Raw genomic sequence first — 18,540 nt, 5'->3', positions numbered from 1 at the left:
TTCACAGAGACTATTGACCTTCTGCCTTGTGCCTTCTGCCAGATTGTTTTGCAGACTGCAGGATTATTTTGTTTCCCTTTTATATTTTGAATGGCTGTTATGCCCAGAAGGGAGAGAGCTGCCTCCCTCAGACTTCTAGTCAGAGGACCGCACCCCACATTCCAAACCAGAGCTACAGAAAGGTTTACAGTCAGGAAAAGAACATCTGGGATGAGAGAGGTGCTCACCCTCACCACTATAGGTATAACTTAGAATCATAGAATATCAAGGTTGGAAGGGACCCCAGAAGGTCATCTAGTCCAACCCCCAAACTTGTGACATATCCATATGAAATTCTTAACAAATTGGGAATTACTGTATTTCTCTGACACTAAAGGAAGGCAATTTATCACCTTTGCCTCTGGACACTAAAGATCACAAAACCAAGCAATAAACTCAGATTATGACTGAGTCATTCATGAAATGACTCTTTCTAAGGGTACGTCTACGCTACTTGCTGGATCAGCGAGTAGTGATCGATCTATCAGGGATCGATTTATCGCATCTAGTGTAGATGTGATAAATCGATCCCCGATCGCTCTGCTGTCCACTCCTGTACTCCACCGTGGCAAGAGGTGGAAGCAGAGTCGACGGGGGAGCGGCGGCAGTCGACGCTGTGCCGTGAGGATGCGAGGTAAGTCGACCTAAGATACATAGACTTCAGCTACACTATTCTCGTAGCTGAAGTTATGTATCTTTGGTCGATCCCCCCCTCCCCAATGTAGACCAGGCCTAACTGACACATGGAGGTAGTGGAAAACAAAACACAGACTAAAACTGCCTCCAAGCTCAAGTTACTGTATAAATGCATTGGACAACATTATCAAGAGAGATTAGAAATAAACCTAGTATAAAACCATAGCTCTGTAATACTACGGCAGTGGAGTCAGTAGAAAGGACACGAATTTGAAGAGTTACCATGGCTGCATTAAGAATTTCTCCTTATTACTCAGATATAGGACTTTATGAGAAGAACTCTTTCTGGTAAATAATTTGGCTTGGCAAAGTTGTTTTTAGGATGAAGCAGACCAGGTGATGTCAAGAAAATATAAAGACAAGTCATCCTGTAGTATATTGGTGGTAGTAAGTACTTTGGTTTCTCACAATTCTTACTGAGCAAGAAAGATCACCAAAGCCAGTAAAGCCACTTGTTTTCACTTCAGACTCTTAAATCTAAAACCTACCTTGGGGATTTGTAATGAATGGATCCAGTGGGCAGCAAAAGGCAGAATATGAGCTTGACATCTGCTTTGCTGCTCGTAATTTGAATACAGCTGTCTTGGAAGAAAATCTAGTTTTTGAGTTACAGATTCTTTCTGGGATTTGCCAAAAGACACATCTGTTCTAAGGATGAAAATTCAAACTAAAAGAATCTGTTAAACCAGAGATGTTGTTTAATCTTGAGAAAGAAAAACACATTAATAGCTTTTTGTCCAAACATCAGAGCTCACACAGACCACTACTGAAAGGTGGCCCAGGACTCTGGATTGCTTTTTTCAAAAGGATTATAGTTAGGAAAGGTTGAATCCCCAAAACTTTAGATTCCGGTATGGATTTTAGTCACAAAATGTGATGAGTCCTGAACCTGAAGTGAGAAAATATTGTAACATATTATGCAGCATCTCCAGACCAGTAAAGTCAGAGCCCTTGTGATGCAGCATGGGTGGCAAGAGAAGACTGGTGTGAGGGAAATAGCCCATATTTGAGTTGAGACTGGGAAAACTTTCATTGTTTTATAGTGAATGCACTTTATTCTGATAAAGATGTAAAAACAATTTTGTGTCTCTAGGTTAAAGGTCACTGAAGTAGTTCATAAACTTCCATCAAAATAAGACTCTCATGTTACTCCCTAGTTGCCTTTCAAGGAAGCAACAATTGCCATAGGCCCATCAAAGAATGGTGATTGAGTGCATGTGCTGACAAGTCATTACTAAGCTACTAAAATATTAAGCATGGGCCCCACATCCATTATCCCACATGGAAGCTGGTACCACAGCACAGTTTCAACCTCTTTAAACCTCTAACCCCGAGATTCCACTCTGTACAGTTTAGACACAACCTAGGATGTGGCCCAAATTGGTTGGACACTTATCTGATAATAATGGTGGCCACAATGACTTGCTTTGTCACTGTAATCCAATAATAATTCCATTTTAAGAGGAATATGTTGAAATCATTTAGCAAAGGCACCCTGACACCAGAATTGAGATATAATGGCAAAGGTGAAAGTTCTGTGCTGAAAGTTCTTTGCTACCATCATCTCTTATCATAACTGTCATACAACTGAATCTTCTCAGACTTGGACTGTGCCACTGCTATGACATCTACGAGCCCACCTCCATTGTATAGATGCCGTGCCTTAATCCCTCTCCTTCATGATAGTGATACTGTATCCAGACAACTCAGAGGTAAGGACCCCAGCTTTGGGAGATAGAGAGACCCAAGCACTCCTACCTCTCTATTTTTTCTCTTTTAATTAAAAATAATTATGATTAGGCTTGGAAAGATTAGATTTTTATTGGTAAATGTCAATTTCACTGTACACTCAAAAAATGATGTAAAATATTTCCAACAATAATAATAGAAATTTACAGATAGGCAAAGTAAGAAAAACGCTGCTTGAGAACTTATTAGAGTTTGATTTAAGGATATTTATTTTGTATATTTTGACGTGATGTTGACAATTTGTGTTTTAACAGTTATAAAGCTTTAACTTTTTGAATTTTAACTTCTACTGTCATTAGACAATTATTGTCTGACACCTCATTGTTTGAAACCCCTACATAACTGTGAAAATTGAAACGAATAAAAATTGAAGAAAATGCTTAGAAAATAAACATTGATATTATCTGTCAAAATGATAAAAAAATAAAAATCAAATTCTGCTAAGTCTAGTTATGATGTACTAGTAAGAAGAATGTGAAAACACACCATCTCTAGTACATTATGTTTTGCCAAGTTGATGTGTAGGATTCATAATCCAAAACTGAATTTTAAAAGTTGGTTTTCCCATTACTGTAAAAATGAATCCTCTCTTCTCTTGTTTAACATACGATTATGGTAAAAATAGTGAGAATTATATATTCTTCATATTACAAAAGAACAGTTTGTTTTCAAAGTGCTACCAAGGGGGTGAATCTATGTGCTGAATCACAGCGTGAAAAACATCTTAAGAAAGCACATTTGTTTCTGTATCACATTTGGGGTCTTAGGTATAATGTCTCCTCGGTCATAATGCTGCTCAGGTCAGTTGAATCTTAAACTTTAATAACACATTAGTTTGCACATCTATGTGCCTCTAAGAAATAATTACACAGACTGGTGCTCAGTTTCATTCTATTCCTGCTGATCAATCTTTTCAGTGTTTACACACTTACCTTGCCAGCAAGTCAATCAGCTCAAGTTTTGACATTCCATCAGGAAGCAATCGAGGAATAGCAGCAACACATGTTCTGAAAAGATCGATTTTCGGTTTTCTCTCACCACTGAAAATTTGAAACAGAAAGTATGGATCATCGGAAGCTGACCAAACTTGAGAAATAAACATATTCAAGGATCTATAGTTTTGCTAAAATGTTTTGGAAGAGATATAAAACATCTAAAAAAAATGTATCTGCTTGAGTGCCAGACCACTGGTAAGGATCTTGGCAAAAAGTCTAAGCACTAACAATATAACAACAAGGAAACTTCTCTGAAATAAATGACTGGCTTTAGCTGTTCTTGGAGACATGACTACCAAAACATTTGCTTATTTTTGTGGACTTACTGTAAAACGTATCATTTACCGATTCACAGTACAGTATTTAAGAAGACCAACATAATACACAGATTAAAGCACCAGATTCTGGCCCTCTCTATGGCACTGGCAAGGAGGACATCTCACACCACCCGCAGAGCACTTAGGAATTTGGAAGTGGGGAGAGAAGGGGCGGCCCAGCCAGCGGCCCGAGCACCTGTGTTGATCCCCAGATGATGTAACAACCTCTTGAAGGCTGTTACGGGCTGGCACAATTTATAGCAACCCTAAGTCTGCTCTAAATTGTGCAATGGCCAAACCGCTTCCTGGCAGCCCTGAGGATTGGGTGAGCATAAAGCTCTGTCAGAATCGAGGCCAGGGCCAAAATCTTGAAATTTCTTAAAAGCAGGCTTTCAACCAATGATTATCTTAATGACAGATATTGCAACAAGTATGGGTTCTAGTTGTGCCACTTCCTATGATCATTACAAATATTTCTGTGATTATGCAGAAGTAGAGTGGAAATCCTTCCCATAGTCTCCAAAAAATGATCATTAATTTGACTATTTTTACCAAATCTTCTGCTATTTGGCTATCTGGCATTAGTTACCCATATAAATAAGCTAACCAAAGTACAATATTTTAACAGACATAGTCTTTCACACAATTAATTATTTGTATTGCAGTAGGACCTGGAGGCCCCAGCCAAGATCAGTACCCCACTGTGGTAGTACTCTATAAAAATGTATAGTAAGGGAGAGACTCTGTCTTGAAAATCTTACAGTCTAAATAGACAAAGGATGGGAGGGGAAACCAAGGCACAGAGAATTGATGAGACTTTCCCAAAGTCATAGAACCCAGCTCTCCTGAGTCCCAGTCCACTACCCTCTCTAGACTACATAGGGTATTAAATTTGGATATCTTATTCTCATGATAAATAACACAGATGGCATTCATTTAGAAACACTGAAACGAGACTAGAGAACATCACCATTTTAATGCATTCTTGAAACTATTAATGTTACAGGTACAAACAGAGCCTATACTTATTATAATATGAAGATGTGAATTTAATGGTAGTTTTGTGGCCCTACTTGGCAGCCATGATTGCTCAGCACACTTTCATACATTCATCAGCTTGAATTTGGACTGTCAAAAATATAACAAGTCCAAATGAATGTTCAATGTACTCTGCTTCCACTGTATAATGCATGAATATTATTTTTCCTGATGAATTACTTGCTGTAGCTCATGAAAGCTCATGCTCAAATAAATTGGTTGGTCTCTAAGGTGCCACAAATACTCCTTTTCTTTTTACGAATACAGACTAACATGGCTGCTACTCTGAAACTTAATAGTATCTGTATCTTAAAGCGTATCTTATTTGAATAGACTCCCATTATGAAGTTCTGCATTTACTTGTGAAGTGCGTTAAGATCCACTAATGAAAAGCATGATGTAAGAGCTAGGCATTGTTATTATCTCTAAATTATAACTTTTCATCTGAGAACTTAACAATCTGGTGATCTGTCCTAGTACTTCATTAATACTGATACCACTACAAGATAAAATTTGCAGGGCTTCTAGGTAGACAAAGCAGGTTCAGTATTAGACATTTAATTAGTAAAGAATTCTTTGCTAGCAGTCACTAGGGCTAATAGTTCGTGCGTTGAGTGGAAGCTTGTGAGCTAACAGTTCAGGAAGAAACCTTTACAAGGGTAGATGTGAAAATATTTATAAATATTATGTCTCTAGGTGTTCCAGTAGTTTAGCAACTGTTCAGAGCACTCCTATGGGAGGATCCTAATCTGACAAGCCTTCATGTTCAGACATTATCTGGGCTAGTGAGGGTTCTGTGGACATAGCATGCAATATTTTACTAAGGAATGGCTGACATGGCTCTGCAGTGATCTCTTTGATTGATTCAGGAACTCATATGATGAATTCTGGACGAAGTTGCTTCCACCTGTTTTCAGCTGGAAGGACAGGGTTTACATGTTGAGGGTGGGAAATTAAAGCAGACTAGAAAGGATTTTTTTTAAGTCTACAAAAATTATTACAGTAATTGTAAAAGAATGTGTATATGCAACTTTGGCATATGATGGCTTTGAGTGTAGTGCAGAGATTGGTAGACCCCTGCGCAGATGCAAAATTTGGGTCTGCATCTGAAGCGATCTACAAAGATGGTCCGTGGATGTGGATATCCAGGAATATAAGTGGATATCCGCATATTTGCAGGGATCTAGACATAAAATTTGGATCTGCATCCATCAGCGATCTGCAAATATAAAGCGGATACCCACAGATTTGCAGGGCTCGAGCAATCAGCAGCTCTGCAAACATTTAGGAACTGTGAGAGATGTTTTAATGATTTTGTTCAGTTTCGGGAGGAGGTGGGCCTGTCCACACTTTGGACAATCCTGGAGGACTGGGTACTTCAGTACATGGTGTAGCTGGCAAGCCAGGGGCTGGTGTCAGCCATCTCCACTTTCCTATTGGGACTTTCATTTGTCAGTAGGCTGAATGGTTACCAAGATGCTTGTGGCAGGATTTCAGTTGGGAGGTTTATAGTGGGGTGGTCATGAAGCACTGGCCCCAAAGACGACCCACATCACCCCATCACTGTTAATACACTTAAGGATTTGGTGCAAATTCCTGATCTCATATGTCATTGTGGACGAGAGGCAACCTTGGTCCGGGTGGCGTTCCTGGTATAATTCTGGGGGGCTTTTAGGATCAGCAAATTAGTGCCTGGGCCATGGAGGGACACTTTGGGAAGGGCTTTGGAATCGAGGCATTTACATTGTGAGGATGATTAGTTATCTTAACATTGAGGATGTCAAAGATAGATTTGGGAGGCCGGGGTCAACCCATTATACTGTAGGAAGGTGACGAGGTGAGAATCTGCCCTGTGGGGGCCATGAGGGCATATATTGCAATAAGACCAATTAAAGATGGGACCCTCTTTATTCATAGTGATGGAAGCCCCCTCACAACATACTGGTTCGTTACCATTTTAAGATGGGGGCTGATGACATGGGGCTTCTAGCTCATAAATTTGTTTCCTATTCATTTCAGGTCAGGGTGGCTACAGCAATGGCGCAGCTGGGTCTGGGGGCCAAGGCAATTCAGGCAATTGGGCGTTGGCATTCTAATGCATACAGGATGCAGGTGAAACCCTAGCTTGGGAATTAGAAATAATGTTGCTTATGTTTCCATTTCAGACAATTGCAGACAAGTCAGCAGCCAGTGGCGAACATAAGAGCAGCCATACTGGGTCAGACTAAAGGTCCATCTAGCCCATTATCTTGTCTTCTGACAGTGGCCAATGCCAGGTGCCCTAGAGGGAATGAACACAACAGGTATGGATCTGTGGGCACAATATTGTGTATACAGTGCCCAGGCTGGCTTTCAGGTTGACAGGAGGTTCACAGCTCGGCCTCAGTGGTGAACCAATCCAGAGATAGCATGGCAGGAGAGGCATGATACGGCACCAGTGGATGCCCCTTGTATACTCTGGTGACCCAACAGCAGTCACCAAGTGTGACTGTAGTTCACCTGGGGGAAAATGATTTGGGAAAGTGTAAAGGGGTAGACTTGATGATCAGAAACAAGAGGGACGTGGTACGGATCCTATACATTTTCCAAGGAGTAAAAATTATTTGGTCTGATGCAGGGTGTGGAGCAATGAAGCCCCTGCAGATCGACAAGGCTAGGAGACCTGTGAACAGGGGTACCAGAGTTATTCAGGGAGGATGGGGTCCACCTATCTGATTGGGGAGCTGATCTATTTTTGGCTGACATTAAAGAAGGCGTCAGTAAATAGCTGGCTAAGTATGGGGGGGAGGCAGCCAAGCAAATTACTGGTACCTCCTTGCGGCAGATGTCCAGTGCAGGTACTTCATAGGGAATGGATATGGTGATCAGATAAAATGGATTAGTTAAGGATTTAAAGGAGGTATTCTTTAAAAGAGCGGAGAAAGAGGGTTTGGGGCTCCCATGACTAGCATGGCAGGGACTCAAACCATCTTCCCCCTTTTTTCCCTCTTAACAAGAGACATGGTATGTCTGCCTGAGCTGAAAAAAAGGGGTGTGTCATGACCATTAATTTTTCCTAAAAAGCTTGGACACCCAAAATGCTCTGAAATAGCTGTGAGCACTGATGAGCATTATGGGTATGAGCACCAAGCATAACACTTTGATGCTGAAATAGCATTATTATTATTTACATAGTAACATTGGTGTGCATGATGTTTAATAGAAATAAAAGATGACAGAGTTCCTGAGCCAAAGAGCTTACAATCTAATTTAGACTAACAGAGCAATGGGAACCAACAAAGGAGAACAGAGGAAAGGCAGTTACAACACAAAGGTTATTCACAGCCGTAACAATGGCTGGATTTCAGCCAATTAGTGGAGTTGACTGGGTATTTGCTGTACTGCTGGTAAGTTGGCCATTTTGTCTGACAAACCTATCAAAAATCCACAACAGTCCAGCTGCCTCTCTGCTACCATATCTCTCCAATGGTCTCATTCTCTACAAGGGGCAAGCCTCTTTTAAAGGGCTGGCTCTCTGATTGTACAACAACTCGCTCTGTCCCTCCCACAACAAGGATGGGCAATGTCTGTCCAATGATCTGGCTCCTCTTTCCATCAAGGCAGTTTTCTGCAAGCAGCTGCCCGGCTTCCTTCATCACATGACACCTCAGATTGCTCTGTATCTAGTAAAAATCCCTTTCCCCTGGAACACTCAACAGAGAACTTGTTCAGTGATTCATACTGAATGTATTTATGAATGCACCAGTGAAGAAATGCTCCTTTTAATCCTCTTAAATTCGAGGCCATCACCACAAGATGACTTGGGATTGTAATGAAGGTTTGATTTTGACTGTAGTCATGGACATTGAGGAGAAATTTCAAAACTTCTTTACTATTAACTGTAGTTCTCAAAATTTACTGACACCATTTTGAAGTTCAGTGATGGCAGAAATATTTAGCAACAGTGGTCTGAGTCATTCCTTTACATACTCTGCTGATAGGCCTGCATTGTGGACACTGGTGCTTTTTACACTACCTTCCCATTCCTAAAATTCTGAGGTCATTTGGCCGCTTTACCACATGCATGCAAATAAACACTAAAATCCAGAAAAACAAAGCTATATTTTCTAATTAAGAGAGGGGGTGACATCACTGACCAGTCCTGCTGTACCCACAAATGGTGGATTTCACAAAAGGCACTAATTGTATACATTAGCAAATTGTACTTGTCACTCTCTGTCCCTATGACAGCTAAGACAGAACTTGAGACTGGTTGGAAAAAATAAAGCAAAAGGTCCTTTTGAGTTATTTTTTCAATCATATGGGATTTTTCTTTACTTTCATTTAACACTCACGTGATCATGTCTTCAGGTTCCTTGTTTAACATCTGTATGTTAGTTAGCATCATGCATCGTCCGACTTCTTTATCAAGATGTCTTAGTATGTTGTCCACAGCTTTTCTTACTTGAGAATAATACAATGACATACCTGTAAAAATATATATTTAAATTTTTAAAGAAGAACATAATATTAATAGAGATTCAGGCATTTTGAAGAAGGGAGAGCCTTATTCTAGTAATGTTACAAGAAGTAAAAAACCACAAAGTTTTAACTATAATGTAACCTATTGCCTCAATTTACTACAACCTGATTCAGAGCCAGATCAGCTACCCTTTCTCATGGTGAGTAGTACCTTACTCTGAGAGTAGTCCCAATGATTTGGACTACTTATGGGAAAAGATACTAACACAGCCTTAGTAGCTTAGTAACTGAAATCTGACTGTAAGTGTTTAAATGAAAACTGAATTTTATATAATTCTAGTCCACGTCCTGAAAAGCTTTATTATATATTTAGCCACGCTCTTAGACTTTGAGAGCTTTAAAGAAACCTGACAAAAATAAAGGTTCTGAGCCAGCAGCTAGTCTTAAAATTAACACAAAAATTGGATTTGAACTAGCTCTCAAAATACTCTTTTGGTATGAAAAATTAGGTCATGCTGTTTTGTATTAAATATGATATTAGCTTCATACTGTGATACACTCGCAAATGGAAATCAGATAATTTAAAGGGAGATATAATTTACACAATTAAAAATGTAAACCCCAAAACATAACACTTTTTACTTTTATCCTATTAGGCTGAGCTTTTCAAAGAATCCCAAGGAAACTTTAGATAAATCACCACCAATCAAGAGGTATTTCTTAATCTGCTTTTCTCTAACTATTTCACTTTTTAGCAGATAAAGCCAGCATAGGTTCAGAACTCTGAAATGACCTCAACATTCAACTTCTTCATATGCTCTAAATCCCATGGTAGTGTGGGAAACATATGAATAAGTAATCTACCATGATTTTATATTACATTGAACATGAATAATTGACTCTCCATTTCATTTCAGAATTAAAATTCTGTTTATAAAAAAAACAACGAATGCAGCCTCACGAAGTGGAAACCAGACTGTTTAAAGCAGGTGCTAAATATTTTGCTGCAAAACTACAGTAACAAGAAAAAAATTAATAACAAGAATTCAATCCTGCAGACTTTTCATACTAGCTGCAGAGCTTACTAATGTGAATAGTAATTGAAGTAAATATGATTAGCACTAATACCTAGTAGTAAGTGTTTATAGGATTGGGCCTTAAATTTTTATAGTTTTTTATTATCATGATTATATACTATAGTACACAAAATATTTTTCATTGGTGGGGAATTATACTGCACTTGCTTCCAGTACTTGCTTCCAGTTTCTTCCAGTACTCAAAATATAGATACTCTACAACTGATGGTGTTTCTCAAACTAGTGAATACATGTGGAGTACAAACACTGTATTTCAATTACTAGCAGGGAAACTGAACAAACAAACAAATATTCAGCATTCAGAAGATTTATCTATTTACTTACATACTCAATGAATCATTAAATATATCCCAATAAGCTTAAATTTAAGAAAATAGAATTAATCAGTCTAAAGGATATATTTAACTAAAAATACATGATAAATAAAAATACAATTAAATACATAACTATATTAAAATTTTCTACATATTCACTTAGAAGTCTTGTACATGGTTTCACTGGTCATTATAAGTTTGCACATTATTACATGCCTTTTACTGACCTATCATTTTAGCTTCCTCCTCTGTGAGAGTTTTGCTTAAGTAAGTTTTCTTCACTCTTAGAGTGTTTCCAGAGGGAAGGACAGCTCCAGTAACTGGCATTGGAGGTTCACCATCTTTTTGCTGCAAGCTATCAGCAATCACCAAGAAAGCTCTCAGACCAATATTCATTCTCTGTAAAGTTCAAAATATGAATGAATAGCATAGTCAAATAATTACCACTCTGCTCACATTTCAGAAATAAAATTTTGCTATACCAAATCTGAATAAATTAAATTACAGAGATATTTCCCTCTGCCAAAATTTGAACAGAATAAAATGTTTCTACTCAACCACATTAAATGTTAGTACATATATCTATGTCTATAATGCAAACTCCATACAGTTGTGGCAATTACAAAAAATCCGTGGTATAAACATTCAACAATATTTCCTACAATGCATCATATCTTGTATTAAATAAGGCTAAAATAAAAAACAGCTACTCACCTTCTCGTAACTGTTGTTCTTCGAGATGTGTTATTCATGTCCATTCCAATCAGGTGTGTGCATGCTGCATGCATGATAGCCAGAAGATTTTTCCCCTAGCAGTATGCATAGGGTTGGCCTGTGCACCCCCTGGAGTTGCGCTTACATGGCACCCAATATAGAGCCCTGCCAACCCGACCCCCACTCAGTTCCTTCTTGCTGGAGACTCCGACAGAAGGGTAGGAGGGAAGGTATTGGAATGGACATGAACAACACATCTCGAAGAACAACAGTTACGAGAAGGTGAATAACCGTTTTTTCTTCTTCGAGTGCTTGTTCACGTCAATTCCAATCAGGTGACTCACAAGCCCAAGTTCAGGAGGCAGGGTTGGAGTTGTCCACCAATTGTAGTACCGCTCTGCCAAAGGCCGTGTCATCTCTGGTCTGCTGGGTGATTGCGTAATGTATGGTGAAAGTGTATATGGAGGACCACATCGCTGCCCTGCATATTTCCTGAGTAGGAACCTGAGCCAGGAAAGTGGCTGAAGAGGCCTGCGCCCTGGTGGAGTGTGCGGTGATCGGAGGGGCAGGCACCACTGCCAGGTTGTAGCACTCTCAGATGCAGGACATGATCCACGACAAAATTCATTGAGAGGAGACTGGTAGACCTTTCATCCTGTCTACCACAGCCACAAACAGTTGAATGGACTTCTGGAACAGTTTTGTTCTTTCAAAGGCTAGTGCTCTGCAGATGTCCAATGAGTGAAGCCTCTGCTCCCTGCCGCTCGAGTGCAGCTTAGGAGAGAGCACTGGGAGGAAGATGTCCTGGCTGATATGAAACTGGGAGACAACCTCTGGGAGGAACACAGGATGTGGCCTCAGCTGAACCTTATCCTTACAGAACATCATGTAAGGGGGCTCTGATGTTAGGGCCTTGAGCTTGGACATGCTTCTGGCTGAGATTATCGTTACCAGAAAAGCCACCTTGTACAACAGGTAAAGCAGGGAACAAGTCACCAGTGGTTTGAAGGGTGGCCCCATCAATTTGGAAAGGACCAGATTGAGGTCCCAGGCCGGGACCAGCTGCCTGACTTGCGGGTATAGCTTGTTGAGACCTTTCAGGAAACAGCTGACCATAGGGTTGACGAAGATTGACCGGCCCTCTGCGACTGGGTGGAAGGCAGAGATGGCGGCCAAGTGAACCTTTATTGATGACATGGACAGCCCCTGCTGCTTGAGATGGAGGAGAGTCTAATATAAGTGGCATGGAGACAAGCGTCAGAAACGAATGGTGCTGTGCCAACCAGAAAATCTCTTCCACTTGGCAAGGTAGGTAGCCCTTGTGGAAGGCTTCCTTCTCCCAAGCAGAACTTGTCTAACCTGGTCCGAGCAAGAGAGCTCCGTCAGGTTCAGCCATGGAGCTTCCACGCTGTGAGGTGCAGCAACTCAAGGTTCGGGTGTTGGAGGTGGCCGTGGTCATGAGTTAGTAAGTCCGGGAAGAGCGGCAAGGTGACTGGAGCATTTCCAAGAGCGATGTGTACCAGTGCTGGTGGGGCCAGGCTGGAGCTATCAATATCACCAAAGCTCGTGCCCTCCAAATCTTGAGGAGCAGCTTGTGAACGAGAGGGATAGGTGGAAATGCGTATAGGAGATGGCCTTCCCATGGGAGAAGAAACACGCCCGTGATGGAACCTGGACTGTGATTCAGGAAGGAACAAAACTTCTGGCACTTCCTGTTGCGTCGCGTGGTGAAGAGGTTTATCTGGGGAAAGCCCCCAAGTTCGCAATGTCCGGACGAAGGGACCACTCGTGGCCTTGGAATGACCTTCTGAGATAGTCCGCCAACTCGTTTTGTACTCCAGGGAGGTACGATGCTTGCAGATATATCAAATGTTCTACGTAGAAGTCCCACAGCATGAGGGCTTCCTGGCACAGGAGAGAGGAGCGTGCACCCCGCCGTTTGTTGATATAAAACATCCCCGTTGTGTTGTCTGTCATAACTGATACACATCTCCCTCTTAAGTGGGCTCAGAAAGTCTGGCATGCCAGGTGTACCACTTTCAGCTCTCTGACGTTGACGTGGAAGCAAGTTCCGCCTGAGACCAGAGGCCTTGTGTCCTGAGGTCTCCCAAATATGCTCCCCAGCCCATAACTGACGCATCTGTCATTCGGGAGAGAGAAGGCTGAGGGCTGATAGTATGGGCTCCCACACATACTACCTGTGGGTCAAGCCACCACTGGAGGGCGTTGAGGACTGAGCGAGGCAGAGTCACAACCCTGTCCAAACTGTCCCGAGCTGGCCAATACACCGAGGCTAGCCACGATTGGAGAGGCCAGAGTCTGAGGCTGGTGTGTTGCACCACAAAGGTACAAGCAGCCATGTGTCCTAGAAGTTTCAGACAATTCCTTGCTGTTGTGGTAGGGAACTGCCTTAGACCTTGTATGATGTTGCTGAGGGACCGAAACCTTGCTTCCGGGAGGTATGCCCTGGCTTGTGTCGACTCAGGTACTTCCCCTATGAACCCTGGACAGCACTGATTTCCCCTCGTTCAGAAGGAGGCCCAGTTCGTCAAACGTTGTTCTTATGAAGTCGACTTGTGCCTCCACTTGAGATCTGGAGTGGCCCTTGATGAGCCTGCAGGGTAGGTCCAGTTCTTGTCCAGGTGTGCCATCCTCAACCACACCTTCAAAAGGCTGGTTTGGGGCCCGAAGGTGGCTCGGGTTGGCTAGAGCTGTGGCCTGAGGACGGGTGTGGCCTTTTCCTGCCACCCCATTCCTCCTCCAGGAACCGTCCTGTCTGGTTTTGTTGGTAAAACTGCTGAAGAGGCTGCAGCCTGAAGTGTCTGCGCTGTGTAGTGGGGATGTGTATGCCCAGGGAGTTGAGGGTGGCCCTCAAGTTTTTTAAACTGTGCAGTCTCCTGGCTGTTTTTTCAGAGAAAAGGGCCTGACCTTCAAAGGGTAGGTCTTGGATGGTCTCTTGGACTTGGTAAGGAAGCCCACAGACATTGAGCCAAGAGGACCTTCTCATGGCCATCTCCGTAGCCATGGTTCGGGCTGCTGCGTCAGCACCATCAAGAACCGCCTGCAAGGAGGCCCTAGAAATGAGTTTGCCTTCCTCCACCAAGGCATTAATTTAGGAGTGGGTGTCTGGTGGCAATAGCTTGGCAAACTTGGCCATCGCTCACAGGTATTAAAGGCATACCTACTAATGATGGCCTGCTGGTTTGAAATGCAGAGCTGCAAACCACCAGTGGAGTAAACTTTTCTCCCGAACAAGTCCACTTTTTCACCTCCCAATTTTTAGGGGAGGGTCCCTGAAACCCCAGACACTCCCTTTGGTTTGCAGCATCCACCACCAAGGAGTCGGGTGTAGGGTGGGAATAGAGATGCTCATATCTCCTTGAGGGGATGAAATAGCATCTCTCTTTTCTCTTTTCTTTAGGGGGCAAATAGGCTGACGTCTGCCACAAAGTTTTTGTGGTTTTGTGGTTTCAGTTATAGTTTTGATGAGTGGCATAGCAATGCGTGAGGGCCCAGAGGGGGCAAGGATGTCCACCCTGTATCCTCTAGATCAGTATCCTCTACCAGCTCCTCTGCCTGGATCCCCAAGTTCTGGGCCACCCTGCACGACGACTGTTGCAGGACCCTATCTTCCAAGATGGGGCCTGTTGATGTGCCCACAATGGCCTCATCTGGGGAGGAGGAGGCCGAGAGCACAGCACATGGCCTTAGTCAGTGCCCTTGGCCCCAAGAGGGTCACTTTGTCCATTGGGGTGCTATAAACGCTGGTGCTGCAGTCGCCGGTGCCAAGGAGGTCGGTGCCGAGATGGTCATTGGCACGGAGGTCTGAGCAGCAAGCAGAGGTACCGGCGTCGTTTCTGGTGCCAGCTGCTGCGTGGGGGTGACCAACACCAACCTGCATCTCGATGCCTGGCTCTGACCCTGGGCTTGATGATAGGCCCAGGGAGTCCAAAAGGGCCACTGAGTGGTGGTTGCCATTGAGGTGGCCACAGTGCTGGAGGAGGCTGGCAGTGTCGCCAAGATCTAGACTTCCTGCTGCTGGACCTATCTAACTGATAGGACTCTGCCTCAGACTCCGAGGTCTCGAAAAAGGAAGACCACGGAGGAGCGGTACTGGGTGGTGCTGATGAGCAGTGCCGGGCCTCTGGGGATTGGTGTGGTCCCCCCACATGGGCAGCCGGCACCAGGGAGTGGCATCGCGGAGATGGGGAGCGGTGTGACATCATCGCCGGCTTGCCCTAGATGGGATAGGTGCCTGGGTTATGACCAGTGCCTCGTCCCTCCTTGGAGAAGGCAGTGCTGTGAGGCGAATATGGTCCTGTGCCACCTCAAAAGTCTTTGGAGAGGAGGGGAGTTGAATATCTCGGTCTGACGGTCTGGAGAACGGTAGTGGGTCGGACTCGACTGGACCCCTGGCAGCGCAGGAGTTGACGAGCTCCTGGGAGGTGCTGGGCCCAACTTAGGCTGGATGGGCTGAGGCCTCCCTGTCGCTGGCTCCTAAGGCTTAAGAGGGGGAGAGCACCGTCTCTCCTGCCTCTTTTTCTTTTGGAGCACGTGGATGAAGACTGGCAGCTACCAGAAGTCTTATGCTCAGCACCGTTTCAGTGCTGGGAGTCCTTAGCCTCCTTCCTTAGTGCCGGCTTGTTCACCATTGGCGCCACGCACAGAGGAGGACGCACTTGGCACAGGATCCAATGACCTGAGGTCGGACTGTGGGCAGAGGGCTGCCTCCAGGAGGACAATTCTAAGTCTCTGCTTGCGATCCTTAAGGGTTCCTAGCCGAAACCCTTTGCAAATGCAGCACTTGTCCTTTTGGTGACTCTTGCCAAGGCACTTCAAACAAGAAATGTGCGGGTCGCTCCTTGGCATCAATTTACCACAGACTTCACACGGTTTGAACCCCGGTGACCGAGGCATACCCTGGTGTTGGGGGACGAAACGGGGAACCCTGGAACCTAGCTGGAACCCTCAAAACAGAAACTTAGAGAAACTGCTAACACTGCTAATACTACTAACTAAGAATCTAACTATATACAAATGATAGTGGGACACTACTAGAGGTGTTTGCAGAAGCACGAGCAAGAGAAGTTCCAGCTAGCAGTCACTAGCAGTAAGAAGGAATGGAGGGAGGGTCAGGTTGGCAGGGCCCTATATTGGGCGCCATGTAGGTGCAACTCCAGGGGGCACCCAGGCCAACTCTACGGATACTGCCAGGGGAAAAATCTTCCGGCTGTCATTCATGCAGCGCATACACACCTGATTGGAATTGAGATGAACAAGCACTTGAAGAAGAATATAAATTATTCTGAGCAATCAAAATTAAAGCTGAACATAATGCAATAAATACATATTTCAGTAAAGAGTGTGCATATATGTCATACCTCTGGATTCAGACTGAAAGCTTTTGCTGGTTTTCCAACACAAAGAAAGTCAAAGATAATTTCTTTCATTGCAAAATCTAAACGTTCCTAAAATGGAAAAAGGAATTGTTACAAATCATATGAAGTTGCTTCTTTTGTTAAATGCAAAAGAAATATTGAAGCAGGATGTCATCAGGATTTATTTAAATTTATTTAGGATCATATTTTCAAAAGTGCACAGCACCCACAATGTGTTCTAGACTTTCAGTACAACTCAACTCCTATTCCAGCTACTATCTAAATGGAAGTTGCTGAGTACTGAGCACTTTTGAAAATCTGGCCACTTAATTTAGGTACCTAAATGAGTAACTTTGAACGTCTCTTTTTTAAATTATTTGAATTTCACTTGAGCAATTGTAGTATTAATGTGCTATTTTATAAAACAAAAGTCTATTCACAGATGCAATATGTCTAAAATTCAGCAAAGCATTTAAGTATATGCTTAAGTGCAAGCCCATTTAGCAAAGCACTTAAGCACTTAAGTTCAATAAGGATCACTGCGGACTATGTGGCTCTAGGAAGAAGAATAAAGGAGTTGGAGGCGCAAGTGGTGTTCTCGTCCATCCTCCCCGTGGAAGGAAAAGGCCTAGGTAGGGAGCGTCGAATCGTGGAAGTCAACGAATGGCTACGCAGATGGTGTCGGAGAGAAGGCTTTGGTTTCTTTGACCATGGGATGGTGTTCCATGAAGGAGGAGTGCTGGGTGGAGACGGGCTCCATCTTACGAAGAGAGGGAAGAGCATCTTTGCCAGCAGGCTGGCTAACCTAGTGAGGAGGGCTTTAAACTAGGTTCACCGGGGGAAGGAGACCAAAGCCCTGAGGTAAGTGGGAAAGCGGGATACCGGGAGGAAGCACAGGCAGGAATGTCTGTGAGGGGAGGGCTCCTGCCTCATACTGGCAATGAGGGGCGATCAACAGGTTATCTCAAGTGCTTATATACAAATGCACAAAGCCTTGGAAACAAGCAGGGAGAACTGGAGGTCCTGGTGATGTCAAGGAACTATGACGTGATCGGAATAACAGAGACTTGGTGGGATAACTCATATGACTGGAGTACTGTCATGGATGGTTATAAACTGTTCAGGAAGGACAGGCAGGGCAGAAAAGGTGGGGGAGTAGCACTGTATGTAAGGGAGCAGTATGACTGCTCAGAGCTCCGGTACGAAACTGCAGAAAAACCTGAGTGTCTCTGGATTAAGTTTAGAAGTGTGTGCAACAAGAGTGATGTAGTGGTGGGAGTCTGCTATAGACCACCGGACCAGGGGGATGAGGTGGATGAGGCTTTCTTCCGGCAGCTCACGGAAGCTACTAGATCGCATGCCCTGATTCTCATGGGTGACTTTAATTTTCCTGATATCTGCTGGGAGAGCAATACAGCGGTGCATAGACAATCCAGGAAGTTTTTGGAAAGCGTAGGGGACAATTTCCTGGCGCAAGTGCTAGAGGAGCCAACTAGGGGGGGTGCTTTTCTTGACCTGCTGCTCACAAACCGGGTAGAATTAGTGGGGGAAGCAAAAGTGGATGGGAATCTGGGAGGCAGTGACCATGAGTTGGTTGAGTTCAGGATCCTGACGCAGGGAACAAAGGTAAGCAGCAGGATACGGACCCTGGACTTCAGGAAAGCAGACTTCGACTCCCTCAGGGAACGGATGGCCAGGATCCCCTGGGGGACTAACTTGAAGGGGAAAGGAGTCCAGGAGAG

At 43.5% G+C, this 18,540-nt stretch overlaps 1 protein-coding gene across 14 annotated transcripts in view; it reads right to left on the bottom strand.

Moving 5' to 3' along the window:
• FRY (FRY microtubule binding protein) overlaps positions 1-18,540 on the bottom strand; it is a 373,522-nt gene that overhangs the window by 142,138 nt on the left and 212,844 nt on the right. For all 14 annotated transcript variants that reach the window (XM_073341316.1, XM_073341418.1, XM_073341299.1 and 11 more), the window contains 4 exons: positions 16,802-16,888; positions 10,934-11,105; positions 9,169-9,301; positions 3,417-3,524 (listed from right to left, as the gene is read on the bottom strand). In XM_073341316.1, coding sequence (XP_073197417.1) covers positions 3,417-3,524; positions 9,169-9,301; positions 10,934-11,105; positions 16,802-16,888 — 500 coding nt within the window. The remainder of the gene's footprint in view (positions 1-3,416; positions 3,525-9,168; positions 9,302-10,933; positions 11,106-16,801; positions 16,889-18,540) is intronic.

This window comes from Lepidochelys kempii, chromosome 1 (assembly GCF_965140265.1).
Source record: "Lepidochelys kempii isolate rLepKem1 chromosome 1, rLepKem1.hap2, whole genome shotgun sequence".
Taxonomy (NCBI): domain Eukaryota; kingdom Metazoa; phylum Chordata; order Testudines; family Cheloniidae; genus Lepidochelys; species Lepidochelys kempii.
This window is presented reverse-complemented; position numbering and strand designations above follow the sequence as displayed.